A 16319-nucleotide genomic window follows, 5' to 3' on the forward strand; every position below is an offset into this window, starting at 1 on the left:
CTATGGGGGCACCGGAGTTGAGCAAACAGACAAAATCATCTAATCAATAAGCCCTCGATTGTAGAAACCTTTCTTTTCTGCTGCAGCCAGCGTCAACTGAGACGCTTCGCGCTAGCGTGTAACTTTATCTCCGGAGGAGGATGACGTACTCCAATAGATCCACATGCAGTAGACGGGGAAAGTGGATCTGTTGCCCCAAATCCTATTCCAGCGTGCGGAGAGTTCCTCAATCTTGAATATCCATGCAATCTCCGTGCTGTTAGCATCTGTATAATACTCATTATCATGGTTCGTATTATGTGTCAGCCATCGTGATACGCGAGCCGCCGCCAAGTAGTTTTGGCGCCCAGGAGGTGAGCTTGCGCGGCCCATTTAGCTGGGCGGCTATGATGACATGATCGGCGGGTATGCAGAACCCACCGTGATTGAAGACGTGATAGAAACCTCGAATATGTAGTACAGGACGAGTATAGGAAGTAGATATCACGGAGGAGCTGCCGTCTATTGAAATACCCAAACCAGGTTGCATGACCCCTGCAGCTGGTCTGATCAGGCGACAACAATCAGGTGATGATTTGTGCCTGAGGAACCGAACAGCACCGCCAATACAATGCCCAGGTTGCCGCCACTGTGGGTTACATAATGACAGAGCGGGCTCACCTCTTCTCCTTCTCCACCTGCCCCAACTTTCCCACCATCTCAGTCCTCCATCTCCTTTGCTCTTCTCCTTCGTTATCGGAGTGTAGACCGGGACCGTCGGTTCTTTTCGACGTACGGCGCTGCTCGTTGCTCCCGATGAGGGGTCGTGTGTTTACTTGCCGCCAACCGTTGGATTGGTAGTGGTTTCGATCTGTCACAGTCATACAAAGTCATACAACCGGATTCGATTTCCCATCGTTTGTTTCTTCGCCCTGTCTCAATCAAATCTTCTGCAGAGTTTCAGGATTGCAACGCTTTTTTCTCTCCCGCCGTCAGAGATGCGACCACCACGCCTCCTCGTTTTTCTTTTCTGTCTTATCTTCTTCCCTATCTTTCTGACGTTGTTCTCCGCGCTTTCTTCCTCACATGTGGCGACACCCAGCACCTTGACCGGACCGGCTTCCGGATTGCATGCGCTATTTTCTTTCAACATTCCGACGTCCCTTTTCCCGCCCTCCGCCATTATCAGCCTTACTGACGACAATTCGACCTTCTTCCTGGCCCGCCCGGCGGCCTTTGGCCCGCTCTTACCAAGCAAAGGTCTTAGTGGCCAGATTTGGGTCGGTAGTGGATTCGGCGAAGGAGGATTGGCTGCTGGTACCGAGGGCGAACTAGGCTGCTCCGATATCCCAGGATGGAGTGACACAAAGCAGGAGACTGTCTCCAGGGGTGCAGAGCAGAAGTCCGGCAAGTCCGGCAGTGGTACAGTGAAAGAAGGGGTTGTTTTACCAAATTCGCGATCATCATTACAACATGATATCTCCAGGCTGAATGATCGAGGCGACTTTGTTGCGACTCCATCCTCGAATGACGGCACCGATGACCACTTACATCACCCCTGCCCGAGTCCAGTGTTTCGGACGTTGGATCTTCCCAAACACACGGAGAATATGTATCGATCAAGCAGTCGACGCATGCCGATATCCAATCTCTCCAAGAAACTGCCGAAATCCAGGGCAAGGTTGTTCTCTTAAGCCGTGGGGGATGTGGGTTCCTGGAAAAGGTCAAGTGGGCTCAACGGCGCGGGGCTGTTGCTTTGATTGTGGGCGATGACACTCGTGGAGGTAGCCTGGTCACCATGTATGCGCGGGGTGATACATCCAACGTTACCATTCCAGCCTTGTTCACCTCGCACACAACCGCTCACTTGCTCTCCTCATTAATCCCAGGGCATTCGTCAGCAAACGCTGACCTTGGTCAAATATTCAAATCTTTACAAGCAAGTCTGGCTGGCCAGACTCTTGTGGACGTCCAGAAAGCTACTGCCACAGCTACACCAGTTGCGAGTGCTACACCAACTCCCATTTCCTCTGCAACTCAAGACGAACCAATCGCTAGCACGAAGTCAAGTATCGGATTCTTCCGCAAAATTGGCTCTTTATTTGGTCTCTGCAACAAGTTGAGCCATTCCGGAAGCGAGCAACATGGCCAACGCTCGCCCGGCAGTGGCAACCTTGAACTGAAGGGATCGAGCTCATGGAGTCCTGTATTCGAATCGCGGGTCGATCGTTCTAAGATATCGACAGAAAAAAGCCATGGAAGAGAAGGCAAAGCTGAGAGGAAAGATGTCACTCAACCAGGCCTTGAAACATCTGAAGACATCACGAACGATGACTTTGTCATCGGAGTTCAAGACTGGCGAGACCCTGATGTGATGCTCCCGCGAAGCAGCTTACTTCCAACCGCTACTACTTCTGTGAATGGTAAAGACACGGTTAAGACATCCACCCTGCAAGTCGATGCTTTATCTTCGCCTAATGTTCTCCGCGGAGGAAGCATTACGCCCGGGAGTGGGGAGTACCAAAGTATCGATAAGTCCACAGGGAAGTTTCGTGACACCGACGCCAAAGAGATCGGAATCGAGGCCCATATAAGACCTGGCGCATCAGATTCCACGGCGAAGAACTGGTTTTCGAGTCATTTCGGCTGGACCGAGGACAAGATCCAAGCTGACATGGTTCAAGACGTAATGCCATCTCCTTCTCTCTCGGTCCTGAATATCGCAGCGAACACACAGACCCCCAGTGCCGCAAAGGCCAGCAGCCCTGCTGCGGTATTCTCTGAACATGAGGGCTTATGGGTTACTTTGACCCCAACGAGCATGTCGACCAGTCCATTCTTTGATACGCTTCTGGTCCTCGTGGTTAGTCCTCTATTGACACTAACAGTGGTTTATGCACTCTTACTGCTCCGATCTCGGATTCGGCGCCGCCGCTGGCGTGCTCCCAAATCAGTTGTTGAGCGTCTCCCTGTCCGAACATACCATACAATCTCCACGTCCTCCTCCACCAGCTCCACTCGGTCGTGCAGTCCGGGTTCTATTACGCAGACATCTCCTCTCCTCGGAAATGAACGCAGACGTAGTCCATCCCGACCAGTTCGGTCACGCTCACAGACAATCGCAGGAGCCCCAGTTTCTGCCCCTGCGCCAAGGGAGGAGAAGTCGCATAGCGTGCAGTCAGGGTCGACTTTATGGCGCCGCAAATACACTGGAAGACAAGTTGAGTGCGTTGTGTGCCTTGAAGAATATGTCGATGGACAAAGCCGGGTGATGAGATTGCCTTGTGGGCACGAGTTCCACGCGGAGTGCATGTAAGGAACCTAGAAAGCCTCTTGCTGATGATTTGGTTCAAGCTAATAATTATCTCCAAAGTACGCCTTGGCTGACGACTCGTCGACGGACCTGTCCTATTTGCAAGGGTGACGTCGTTCGTTCTTTGGCCCACACGCATGACGAGGACTCTCAGGCTCACGACGAACAGCCTGCCAATACTAATGGCCAAGAAGAGGCTTCTCGGCTGGACTCGTCGTCCGCGCCTGTCCTCATAGTGGGCGTGAATGATGACGGTTCAGATGCCGAACAGAACGCAGGGCTTCTAGACGGCCGGCCAACATCGGCACCACAGTCTAGTTGGCGGCATCTGGCTTCCTTCAGTCTTTCCGCCCTTAGTGGCGACACGATTTGGCACCAGGCTCGTGCGGATCGGAACCGCTGAACCGTTTCACATTCTCCTTTCTGGGGATCTTATTTTACATTCCACCAAGCAGCGGGTCTTGCTATGTTTCTCTAGCGCATTTTGTATTAGCGGTCGTTTGATTCCCTTATGATTTGAATTTGCGGGGCGTTCTGACGGGTGCCTCCCGGAGTGAGGCGGTGCAGCACGTCGACGAGCATCGTCGAAGCGGCTGGGGTATACCGCAGTTCAATCATTCTATTATTCCTTTTCTCCTTTTGCATGGAAGTCGTAAGGAGAAACATTACTTCTATAAGAAGCGTTTCCCAAGGGTTGTCGATTCTTGATTATATATGCGTAGAACTTTCAAGGCACTCGTAGTTACTACTATTCACCAATGGGGAATCCAGTGGACCATAAAAAGCATGTCATGTGCAGATCTCGACCACTTGAAGTCGGAGGGCAAAGCGCAATTTCCGCTACCTATGCGGTCGCTTTTAAGCCTTGTCCGCAATGGCGACACTTGCACTGATCTCTTCAAATACATCCAAGGCATGGGCATACTGGTCGCGCGCCCCACCGACGCGCTTGATCATATCCTTGCCCAGCATCATGAATCGCTCGTCACCACAACCAGCCCCGGCGCCTTCACCCATGGCAACGTCATATATCGCCTTGGCCGCTTTGTCCTTGTCGCTATTCACAATCTCCGCGTATCTCCCGTCCTGGATGGTCTTGAGCAAAGCATCACCGACAGAGCCCTTGTAATCCTCGGGCAATGGGCGTCGAGGCACAAGAGAAACACTCCCAATGTTCGACATGAAAGTACCAATGCACACAGTCAAAAGGCGTACATTGCAGGGCGCGACTTCTTTCGCCAGAACCCGACTCGAGGCTATAAATATAAAGAGCACGCTGTCAATTTACCCGTCCAAATGTCTACTCAAAAAAAAAAAAGATTGACTTACCGTCCAACGCTGCCTTCGCCGCAGCATACGCGCCCATACTCTCATAACCCTCCAATGCAGCGCCAGAGCTAATGTTGATGATACTTCCGAACCGCTGCTTGCGCATAGACGGAAGAACAGCACGAATCAGCCTGTTGGGCCCGATATACAGGAGCTCCATTTGCGCCCGGAGATCTTCATCGTCATGCTGCTCCATGACGCCAAAGGCAACTGTGCCTGCATTGTTCACGAGCACGTCGATCTGCTTGCCCTTGGAAGCGAGGGTTTCCATCAAGGATGCGGTGGATGACGCACTGGTGACATCCAGAGGGTACCATTCACCACCGTGGCTTTCGACTTCAGCCACCAACTCCGGGACCTTGGAAGGGTCTCGCGAAGTTGCGATGACGGTGTGGCCTTGGGCTTGGACTACGCGCGTAAGCGCGAGGCCGAGACCCGAGGAGGAGCCGGTGATCAGCCAGGTCAGAGGGCGAGCCGGCTTTTCATAGATAGGCATGGTGGCTTTTCCCAGTTGGGAGCTTGAAAGTATACAAAATTGGAGGGTTTAGATAATCTTCAGGGCTGGTCGTTCTGTCGTGATCAATGGAGTTGTTCTTGTTCTCTAGAAGGCAAGAACCGCCCTTTTATAGCCTTTACAGAGTGGGCCTGGCTCGCATATCCTGTCATTGGAGTAGGCTGGAAATAAGTTCGATACGGAGTTTACGATGGGGCTGCCGTTGGGGTTTGGAGAAACGCGCTTTCCAAGTTGCCCTCCCTGACCTTAAATCCGGGGCGGCAACCACGGCAAAACTTGACCCCAATTATGCACCGTTCGCAAATGAGACTGTCCAGCACCGTGGTTTGTCCCCGCTGGATCCAGGGGGATTCGCGATGATAATAGCCCTGAAAATCTCAAGTAGAGCTCCTTGGCCACGAAATGGACATACAAATCAAAAATGGCGTGAACAAACGATAGCAGTTGTTTACCTGGGGAACTTGCAAATGTAAAGAAGCCCAATGAGATGGAATTGGTACTATTTCTGAGTCATCATACTGGAGAGAACCCTGGAGAGCCCTGAAGTCAGGGTCTGTGAGATGTCGTACTTCGACAGCGTGAACTATGCCGCTCGATAGGAATAGTTGGGCCAGGTTCGCAACGAGGAAGTATACAACTCACGTCTGGATAGCTTCAAATCAGCGTTCAAGTTGTACTAGTCCCATGTAGTATAGTGATGGATATAGATGGAAGGCTCGTTATGGCTCCTACGGCATCGAGGCTCGACCAGTGAAACCAGTCTTTGTGATTGTAAGGGAGCAAACAAGCTATGGCTTGTTGATTTTCTCTCATGTGTCACTCCCTAATCGACCACTCTGCAACTTGCCATCTTTTTGTCTTTGTACTAGTATCGACAAGCACCTACTATCAGTATCCATCTCTGTCTCCCGCCTATCTATTTACCAACGCTTCTTTCCTGCAACCCACGACCGACCCATACTCCAACCCTTCATGGATCAAGGCCCTCAGCAGGACCGAGATGCTCAAGAAGCTCCCTGGCCTCCCGAGGTGTCAAAATCCCTGACAGGACCCGTAAAATGGCGGCAAATCTGCACCTCTCCTGGTGTCAGGATGCAATTCAACGGGGAGATCGCCAATGCATTTGATCAAGTACCATCGCCATCATTCGCCGCTGTTGCCAAGCGCGCCAGAACGGGATGTGACTTCGAAGAAACCCAGTGTGACAACCCTCCCCCTTCTACGGACGATCCTCGCGAACAAAGTAGTTTGGATCCCTCTCTCTATCCGTTGCGGGACAAGTTTGTGGAGTGTCTAGCCGCGACCCCCGTGAGTGGCCGTGACCTTGCGTCCTTGGTGGCCCTCGGCCTACTCAATTTCGCCAGTTACGCAAAAGGCTACTCGAATTACCAGCCGCTTGAGCGTTCATCTTCTTGCAGCTACAGTAGTATGAGGGCGCCATTCTTGGCCTCTAGATGCGACACTTCGCTTAGCCCAGCTGAAGACAACATTCGACGCATATGGAAACATAGATGGCCTTCTGCATATGGGAGTGACTGAGATTGGCGGTACATGTTTACCGATTTCGAAGGACAAATGTTCTCGGAAATGTTCGATTGAAATTGTAGATGCGCTGGCGCTTGGATGTCATGGCAGATGTGCCAATATGTTCCAACGCCTACGCCAAGCACACCCTGACAGAGGACTCTCATGGAATTTCGACTCCAACTTTGGCCCGTCCAACGCGGAAGTGGTCGTTGTTTCTCTCACAAAAGGTCTCCGTGTTTAGGTCTTATCATAAACGGGCGACTTGTACATCGAGTCCCGCTGGATTGAATGCTGTTGCTGACGACTTCCGCCCTGATGGGAAGGAGTTCTTCCAGGGGTGTACGTTTGGATGGATGTAGCAGTTGGTGAGGGATGTACGGAACAGTCTCCTCTTCCCACTTTTGTTTTCTCAATCGATGTTGTTTGAGTTGTTTCAAAGCCTGGTTCCAGGAAGCCAAATAACATAAGTTTAATCATCAGTGGTCATCATCGATTCTATCGTCGACACAAGGCTGTCAGTGCCTCGGCAGTCCAATGGGAAGTCTATACGAGTCTATACGAAATCCATCGAAACCCAAATAAAACAACTATACGCAAATTTTTAGCCCCAATCCTCTCACCTCCCCAGCCATTGCAACCTCATGCAAGCCGAATCTGAAAGCTAGGGTTAGTCCGAATCCTAGCACCATACCGCGCAAAAAACCACGGCACGCTACACATAGCCAGCGCGATAAAAGCCAGAAGCGAACTCCCCCATCCCAACCCCAGAGTGGCGTACATCCTATGTCCAGCCAGAGGCAGCAAGGCACCGACCAACGACCGAAAACACGTATTAGCCGCGGTCACCGACGCGGCGTACACCAGGTAGGACTCGACCAAATAGGCGCTGACACACGAAAACACCGCGACCAGGCCCACGCCAAAGATCGCCGTCCCGATAATCGGCATAATCCAGTGCGTATGCGCCTGCGCGGACCAGCCGTACCAGAAGAGCCCGATCGGAAGGGCCCAGCAGCCATACATCATGGGCAGCAGGCGCGATTCCGGCGAGAAGCAACCGCGGGCCGTGTGGGAAGCGGCGATTCTGTTGGCGATGGGGCCGATAACCGCGGCACCAGAGAGACAGCCCACGCCGAAGCCGATGTAGGCGAGGCCGGCGATACCTTGGGAGAAGCCGTAGATGCCCTCGAAGATGGGGGTCATGGTCGTGAACATGAGATAGAGGTAGCCGTAGGTGATGGCGGCGAAAAGCGCCATGAGGAACACAATGGGGGAGGTGAACAGGAGCTTGATTGGCCGGGCGAGGGCGGCCATAAATATCCTGCGAGGGGATCGCTCGTCGTTCTCGAATTTGGAGCGGATGTTGGAGTCTCCCGTTTCTTTGCGCAGTCGGGCCGCTTTGCGGGTGAGAAGAACCGGGGCGTATGACTCCCGGTAGCATAGTACTGTTGCCACGAGAACGACACCGATCTGGGGAGGGGAAGGGGTTGGGAGTTAGCATTTGGGGAGGGAGGGCTTCGCATAAAGGGGGGGAGGGGGATATTTCATATAGCAAACTTGAGACATACCGTAATGGAAAGCACCCAGAATACCCAGCGCCAATTTGTTGCCTCGACCAAGAATCCACCGGCAATTGGCCCTATGACAGGCCCCATATAAGGCCCCATGGACCAGAGGGCCATCACGCCAGCTCTCTGTTCTCGATAGACCATATCAGCGACGGTGCCAGCACCAATCGTCAGCGGACAGACGCCCGCGACACCAGCCAAGAAGCGAAACACCATCAGTTGGGGTAGAGTCTGTGCAACCGCGCAGGCGATGGTGAAGATGAGTAGGACCGCATTGCACGCGTGGTATACAGGCACACGGCCATACAACTCTGACAGCGGTGCAATGAAAAAAGGTCCAAAAACGTATCCCAGGAGGTATACGGAGACCAGGAAAGAGGAGATAATATCACTGGACGAGTGGAATTCCCGCAAGATATTCGCCACGCCGGGCGTGAGCATCGAGGATGCCAGTGGTCTAAGAGAATAATTTAGTTCTTCTGCCCATTGCCCTCTTGCCGCAGGCAAGACTGCACTCACGTTATGAACGTGTTAAAGGTCATTAAGCCTATTTGAACGGTCTTCCGCCATGTCGGCCAGTTGAAAGGGTTTTGCGGATCATTGGGGCCCTCCCAGTCCACGAAAGTCGTATTGAGACTCTCTGCTTTGGCAGTCGGTGCTGGAGGTGGAAGTTGAGCCTCGACGTCTGTTTCGTCGCCCGCTTGGCTGGTCCGGGCCTGTGATTTCTCCATCTTTTTCGGCCGCAAAAGGGGCTTTACTGAGCAATAGGATCCATTCCAGATCTAGATCTTGGTTCAGCCTCGTTTTTGGGGGGGTTCGTCCGGGGTACCCGTCATGAAGTAGAATTTAAATTTTTCCTCCCTCTAGGGGCAATTCTCCACCTTGATCGAGGAGATCTTGGCTTGAGTATCTTTGGGGGCGCTGGGAGCAACCTCGGGTAGATCGGCAATCGCCGCGGGTCGATTTGCTGAAAGATCGTCCCTCTAGTAGGTTTATCGCATCATTGGCGACCCACAGCGGGCTGCTATCTTATGGTTCTCAAGATTTGGGGATCGCCTTGGATCTACAAGATCCAGGTGAGGGGGGAAAGCATTAAGCGTAAGGTTGGTTGAGCTGGGCAGAAAAAACAAAGCTCCGCAGCATCGGTGGAGCATCACTTGATCTATCAGGTTCGAGACAGTACCAACTTGGAGAATTGGACCATATAGTTTGCATGCCTTGTGGGTCATCTCCCACCCCTTTTTTCGCACCGAAGCGCGTATCTCTCTCAAGTGGAGAACAGCTCATCGTGCGTTCTTCGTCTGCATTGCTATGAGCCTTTCCTGCTACCTATGACGCAATCATGGCCGTCGCGAGTATGCCAGGGGTGCCCAGCGCACCTGGACAGGGCTCAGAAGACACCGGAAAGGAAAAATATAGGTATCGCCTGGGTCCCAAATGGATACGTGGATTCAAAGGAGAATATGAGTAAAGTAGAATACAATTGACTCCGCCTGTATGGACACATTATCGCGTTGGAAATTAGTTGACAAAAGCAATGGACAGGGCGAAGAGAAGCAAAGAGGAATGATCTTCGAGGGTGACTGTAGCAATCCCATCTCCAGGACCATAGGTCACGCGGTGCAGGAAAGCAGGTCATCAGTACGAAGAACTAGAAAGAAGAGCAAGCAAGAGAGAGAGGCCTTTTCAGAATCCAGACCTAGAACATGGAAATCATACATATATGAGCGAGATGCTGGAGAACAGTGTAAGTAGCTTGGACCACTACACTACCTAATAGCTCCCATATTCTACCTATAACGCAGCTTGTCGAGAAAACATGGCATTCAAAAATCCGCATGGGAGCAAAAAAAAAAAAGAAAGGGGTATGAAGAATAACACAGTAGTGGGCAGTCGAATTAATGTGATCAAATACTCATCGCAGGATAAGGTCGTGGCGGTCTAGCAAGAGACGATGTTGATGTGATGATCATTCAGCGCTGCGCATGCAAGCATAGTTCTGTGAGGATGGAATGCAGTGCTAGCGATGGGAGAGGAGCGGTTGTGGTGGAGGAAGCTGGAGTACGGTTCGAAGGTGGAAAGATATGTGCCATCAACATTAAAGGTCTTGACTTCATGACGGTTGGTACCCCTATTGAGTCATTTCGTTAGCGGTCTCGGGCGATCAGAGTGATGGTAATACCAGAGAGGATGACATACATGCTGAAGACAGGGGCATGCTCATGTACACTCAGAGTTCGAAGTGTGTCTTTGGTGGCGTAGATCGTAGAGAGCGGCTCGTTCATTCGAAGATCCCACAGCCGTATCTCTCCATTCCGGCTACCGGAAATGAGTTCTCTCAGCCCACCACGTTGCATATGGACGTTGGTGATCCACTGCTTATGCTCACGCCAGACCTTCACCATGGATGTTGTGGGCTTGAGGCGCTGATCAAAGACGCGGACGGCTCCATCGCCGAACCCCGCGACAAAGATGTTGCCTGCTACCTGATCGGAAGTCAAAGATGTGATGCAGGAGCCTGATCGAGCAGGGATATCCTGTGGAAGGAAGGTGTTAGTAAGCGTTGCAACCACCCAGGGGAAAGGGTGCAAATACATTAGTGCAGACTTCGGTGGCCGCATTCCACACTCTGATAACCTTGACATCACCCGCGACCAAGGCTTTGCCTTGGCCCTGCTGCCAGTCCAGCACCAAACCCGCGTTCCGGTTACTGGGAAGGAGCTCCGGTAGCGCACGGAATGCCGTGACGACTTCGATCTTTTTAGATGACTCGTAGTTTCGGAAAAGCTTCAGCATGCCGTCGGAGGACCCGGTCAACAAGAGAGCCTGGTCGTCTTCATTGATGTACCGGACCTCATTGATCTTCGAACCCACCGGATTCCCATTAGAGAAATGATTCAGACGCTGGTTACTTTGCCAGTCCCAGATGCTGCAAAGCGAAGAAGAATGTGAGCAAAAAAAAAAAGAGGTGATACTAGAGACCAGGTCATTCAAACTTACGCAATTGTATCACGATCATCAGCAACGGCTATGTGGTCCTCAAATTGGTGGAAACACATCTTCCATGGTTGAGTGCCGTTGGAGAGCAGCGTAGTTGAATGATCCCACCGGCTAGTACCTGCCTTGCCCTTGAGAGGTTGGGTTTCGGCTATGATCTTCTCATTTCGGCCACGTCTCCAAAGTCGTTCGTTGTAATCCGAGCTGCCAGGCTCATCGGGCTCATTGGGTTTCATCTGGGGTTCTCGGAAATACTTTTCATATGTAAGTAAGGGGAAGGCATATTCATAGGTTCCGGGCTAGACCGGGGAGTGGGATTACCTCTGTTGACCAGTCCAAAAAGCGACTGCTTAAGGGAATGATGGGGGCCTCTTCGGGGTTTCGGGGGCGGAATCCGCGTGATGTAGGCAATGGCGCCTGGTGATATGCGGTTGCGGGAGCGACATTGTCGTTGACCTCGGGAGGCCGGGTCCATTCGGGGGGTGCTCGTCCACGGGGAGTGATAGGCATACGGCTTGTGGAAGGGGAAGGGGGCGCAGAGCTTTCAGATATGTCGCCTGATGAATTTCCAAGCGCGAAGTTCTTCAAAGAAAGGGCAACGCTTGCAGTGCGTTTGAGTCCTAGGGAGAGATAGCCCTCCTGTTTGGCGGCCGCGTGGGACGCTGGCAATGCAGACGGAGGAGCAGATTTCTTCGCTTCGAATCGCTCGTAAACTTGCAGTCGCTGTGACAGACGATAGGTTAGATCTAGAATTTCGATTCTGAGACGATCAGCGAGAGCTGCCATTGGCGACTCCAATAGAATGAGATGAATATAATCAACAATCACGCCGGCATCTTGAGCAATGTCAGGATGAGGGTCTACCGAGAGAATCAAGACGTGTTTCCATAGGGTTCCAAACGTAGTGTTGCGAGACATCTGTGGTGGCTTGCCTTCAATGTGGAGATTGTTATCTTCTGCATCGAGTTGGCTGGTGGGGGACGTCTCGCTCAACAGCCGACGCTGAAGAGATTGTTTTTCATTCTGAAGTTCGTCGTATGCTGCGACCAAGAATTTGTTTTGATGGCGCTTGACGAAGGCCGAGAAGAAAACTATGAGTTCTTTTCTGACAAGGACACTGCCATCCGCGGTCATGGGGAGTACTGCTAGGGCCAGGGTCTCTTCAATTTGAGCCACTTGGTCGGTCAAATCAGGGATTCCAATGAAAGTTGTGACAGCGTGCAACATTGCAGCGCGGACTTCTGGAACGGGATCGAAATTGAGCTCACACAGCCTAGCCGGAGCGGCACATCGGATTCCCATCCATTTGGCCTCTGGAAAGTCACACCAAAGCATGCTGAGGCACAAGCAAGACCACTGTCGAAGCAGGGGGTTCTCAACATCGCCTAAATGTCTCAAGCAAGAGTCGAATAGCTCGCCTGATAGGCAGACATTTTGACCCTGCGGATAGTTTTTGCAGAAAATTGAAACAATGAACGCACACATGGCTCGGTGCTCACTAGCATTTCCAACGGGGATTGGGGAAGCAGGGTTGAGGATCGAAATGAAATAGTGAATACCATTATCTTTGAGGAGATCATTTTGGACGGTGTGGTCAACAGCCATTATGCGAGCCCAAATGAAAACCATAACAGGCTTCAATTCCTGTGCAGCAGACTGAAGCAGTTTCACAACGTAAGGGAATATACCAATGCTGAGCGCAAGATGTACAGCCCAGGGTCCTAAATCTAGGAATTTGCTGAGCAAGATCAAGGCACGCAATCGGTGTGCCTGACTAAGAAGAACTTGAAGCACGATCGGAAGTTGATCTGGTGGGTTCCTCTCAGTAGGGCCGGACGAAAGATACACTTCGAATGCAGTAAGCTGCTCGGCGAAGAACGTAGAGTGCTGATACTCATACTGACGTCGACCCTCCTCTTGGTCTATCAAGGCAGGCAGTTGGGCAAGAACCATTTCAACTGCGAGATCCCAACTCTTCCAGAGCGGATGATGGTGAGTTTCTGGTAGCTCGGGCGAAGATATTGGGTGGCATTTGTAAGTACGCATAATCCGCTCACTCAGCAGGAAGTTACGGAAGAGTGCAGCAACCATCAGATCTTGACGGAAGAGTTTCTTGAACAGTGCACGCGGGAGTGTGTTCCATGCGATGGTGTCGGTAATGGCCGTAAAGATCCAATTCAGCTCGCCAAGGGGGCTTCGTCGGTCTTGAAGGCGACCTGGAACTCTGAAGTCATCGATTGAAATGTCGGTTCGAAGTGGGTTCTGCAGGATGAAGTATCTCAAAGCGATCTCAATAGGTGTAGTAAGACAGCAGGTGAAAAGATCTGCTGGCAGGTCCGGGTTTGTTGGAAGCGACTCGGTTTTCTGGCAAGCAGCAAGAAGTATGCAGTCTCCATAATTCTGGACAACGGCATTGGGATCCCGTTTCTTGGTTTCGATGTTCTCCTTCTCGTGCTTTTCAACGAACGTGTGAAAATTTTGAACAATATTTCCAGCATGAGATACATCAAACACAAACAAGCTGGGACCAGCCAGCCAAGATTGGAGATCATACAGTGGCACGGGTATGTACTGGGTATAGTTCTTGTTGAAAACCCAAATCTCGCCCGACTGGGTCGGCAGTGGCACTCCGTGGCCATTGTAATGCAGGAGGACCCGCTCGTCCTTGGCATTGCGGCGCAGAGATATGCAGAACTTCTTGGTTTCATCTACCGAGGGGTCAAGATACTGTTTGTATCGTGTGCGAAGACTCAGGGTCTCGTATTGTTCCTGTAGCTTCTTGCCAATCTGCTCCATGATCTTATTTTGGCCACCACCCGTAGTGGAGGTCGGATCTACCCAGCACTCCAGTTTGGCCGTTGGGTTCGTCTTCACTACATCTGGCGGGTCGACACCGATATTCAGGCAGATTGCAAGCGCAGCTGACACTGTCTTGAGTCGATCCTTCATTCGCCAGTCCTGGCTGGGCCAACTGCCAGCAGGGTCTCTAGGAACACCATTCGTATCGTGACGTTTCTCGGTGAAGTACATGTAGAAATTCTAGGAAGTTTGAGAAGAATCCAGATTAGAACCGGCACAGTCAACATTTTTCCTTTCTCCTGGCGCTCACCGAATGTAAAACCTTGAGATATTCACTCGAGGTGTATTCTTCTTGCCATCCGTGGCGCATAGCAAAATCTTCCTCATCGTCCGCCGATTTCTCAAACGTGACACGACTCGGACCGTAATCGCTTTTTGCTCGCTTCAGTGTTGCCGGGCGGCTACTTTCCGATCTCCGAGGCGATGGTCGTCGTCGCGGAGGAGAGTCTGATACCAGAGGCGCATTTTCACCGGCGGAACTCGTCGGGCGAGCCGGCGGTGTAATAGAAGGTCTTTTCTGTTCAATTGTAGTAAAAGAGCGATGATGACTGGATACAGGCGCTGGGGATCGTTCGCGAGTGGGAATCGTGGTCTCCAAATCGGGACCAAACGCGACTCGAACGGACTTTGGATTACGGCGAGGTTCAGCCGGCCCAGCAGTCGCCGCGACATTCTGGGGCTTCTGTTCCATGTTTGCGGTGGGGTCCCTCATAGTGCAAGTCGGCTCATGGTGTTACGCCGAAGATGTGAAAGGTAGGACGGCCGCGGGGATGGGAGGTGAGGAGCATGGGCAGCTCCGGGACCTCCCAAAGATACCCAACGCAAAGAAATTCCGGATAGGGCTCAATAGAGAGCTATATGCCTCATAAGATAAGGTGGAGTTTCAAGATTTGGGTCGGATCAAAGCTCGAAGTCCTCCCGAGAAGATCAGAGCTTCCTAGACGACAAATCCCGACGCAATCGACACAACGGTGAGGCTCCCGTCTGGAGGTCCGGATTATCAATATCCCCCCGCCAGAGCTTACCTCACCCCCACGTGACCATTCTGCACAAGCCATGGAACTACTTTGACGTACTTTGTATACACCTCAGATACGACATACGAAATCGTACTTTGAGCTGGTCGATCAATATCTTGCCTGCAAAGCTTCGGTTGAAGCAATTTCTTCAGTCTATCCATGATGTTCAGGACCCTGTTCACGTGTTCTTGACCACGCCAGCAGAGGTGCAATTACTACTGGTGTAGACGTCACGGACTTGAAGAGCCCGGGAAGTCCGCGTTGAGCCGTGCTCTATGACCCGGACAACACTGCGCACATTGCAGTCGGGCAGCTCTTGGTTTCAAAGCTGGAGATCGACCGCCTCAAAGAGTAAACAAACATCATGCTTGAGGAGATACGAATGAATACATTGTCTGAGACATATGTGCGGCGGGAGATCAAGATGGACGTGGTACATATGGGGTCTCACTGGGTGCAGAAACTAAGTACCGACAATGTCGACCATTTGCCCGGGGCAGATTTCTACGATCCCCGTACCAACCTTAAATCCCTTCATTTTCGGCACCTGGACCAATTTCATCTGGACGTACAAGATCCATTCGTCCACATTTGAGCGCGGCCTGGGAGCCCTGGAGGTATCGTAGTTAGAGAGTACATACTCCGTAGTCAGCATGCCATTACCGAGACCCCGGCGCTCAGGGCATCAAGCGTGGATCTCCTTAGAGTCTGAAAAGATGTGATAGGTAGGAAGCAAGCCCCCCCTCCCTTTTTTTTTTGGTTCTCCAAACCTCCGTTTTGAATGCAGCATTTATGAGCAGTCGATAGGTTCCTCGCACGTTGTGGGGGGTGGGTCGCGCGAGTGGAAAAGACATACGCCACAGGGATTGGCCGCCTCCCTGAAGCCCTGGACTCGGGACGGTCTTAATTATAGCACCGGGCTAGAGTGGTTCTCGAAGCCCATAGGAGAGTATGGCCAGAAAATTACTCCAGGATCCAGGAACCTCATTATTTCCGAGCAGGGCAGCCCTTGATTACGAGGTGGCTCTACTACAAGACTAAGTCCGGCACAGACACGGTACACCCCGATGTGGCCGCATGAAATGCCATGTGGATGGTTGGGGCCCGACTCCTCGGTTTCAGGCCCAGGGATCCTTCGATGCACGCTCGAGGGCCATAGAAGAGTCCTGGCAGTAGCACGTATACCCAAGAGCATGACAGCTTCAACGATGAAT

At 51.9% G+C, this 16319-nt stretch overlaps 6 protein-coding genes across 6 annotated transcripts; 3 read left to right on the plus strand and 3 right to left on the minus strand.

Moving 5' to 3' along the window:
- Positions 1-977: 977 nt before the first annotated feature.
- N7468_004249 (PA and RING finger domain protein) lies at positions 978-3695 on the plus strand (the record flags this gene model as incomplete). Its single annotated transcript, XM_058473546.1, has 3 exons — positions 978-1550; positions 1607-3291; positions 3353-3695. The coding sequence occupies 3 exons, from the start codon at positions 978-980 to the stop codon at positions 3693-3695; spliced, it is 2601 nt and encodes an 866-aa protein (XP_058332549.1).
- Positions 3696-4150: 455 nt separating this feature from the next.
- N7468_004250 (uncharacterized protein) lies at positions 4151-5117 on the minus strand (the record flags this gene model as incomplete). The annotated part of the gene is made up of 2 exons (XM_058473547.1): positions 4151-4548; positions 4622-5117. The coding sequence occupies 2 exons, from the start codon at positions 5115-5117 to the stop codon at positions 4151-4153; spliced, it is 894 nt and encodes a 297-aa protein (XP_058332550.1).
- A 990-nt stretch (positions 5118-6107) lies between these two features.
- On the plus strand, positions 6108-6674 carry N7468_004251 (uncharacterized protein; the record flags this gene model as incomplete). The annotated part of the gene is made up of 1 exon (XM_058473548.1): positions 6108-6674. The coding sequence occupies one exon, from the start codon at positions 6108-6110 to the stop codon at positions 6672-6674; it is 567 nt and encodes a 188-aa protein (XP_058332551.1).
- Positions 6675-6742: 68 nt separating this feature from the next.
- Positions 6743-7021, plus strand: N7468_004252 (uncharacterized protein; the record flags this gene model as incomplete). The annotated part of the gene is made up of 1 exon (XM_058473549.1): positions 6743-7021. The coding sequence occupies one exon, from the start codon at positions 6743-6745 to the stop codon at positions 7019-7021; it is 279 nt and encodes a 92-aa protein (XP_058332552.1).
- A 280-nt stretch (positions 7022-7301) lies between these two features.
- Positions 7302-8961, minus strand: N7468_004253 (MFS transporter; the record flags this gene model as incomplete). The annotated part of the gene is made up of 3 exons (XM_058473550.1): positions 7302-8132; positions 8231-8687; positions 8750-8961. The coding sequence occupies 3 exons, from the start codon at positions 8959-8961 to the stop codon at positions 7302-7304; spliced, it is 1500 nt and encodes a 499-aa protein (XP_058332553.1).
- Positions 8962-10171: 1210 nt separating this feature from the next.
- Positions 10172-14798, minus strand: N7468_004254 (ubiquitin-binding TORC1 subunit KOG1; the record flags this gene model as incomplete). The annotated part of the gene is made up of 6 exons (XM_058473551.1): positions 10172-10361; positions 10430-10767; positions 10826-11159; positions 11231-11481; positions 11549-14266; positions 14337-14798. 6 exons carry the CDS (start codon positions 14796-14798, stop codon positions 10172-10174), a joined length of 4293 nt encoding a protein of 1430 aa, XP_058332554.1.
- Between the last annotated feature and the right edge of the window lie 1521 nt (positions 14799-16319).

The sequence above is a fragment of the Penicillium chermesinum genome, assembly GCF_028974085.1.
Source record: "Penicillium chermesinum strain IBT 19713 chromosome Unknown utg000003l:1.0-5111272.0:1.0-5115320.0, whole genome shotgun sequence".
Classification (NCBI taxonomy): Eukaryota; Fungi; Ascomycota; class Eurotiomycetes; order Eurotiales; family Aspergillaceae; genus Penicillium; species Penicillium chermesinum.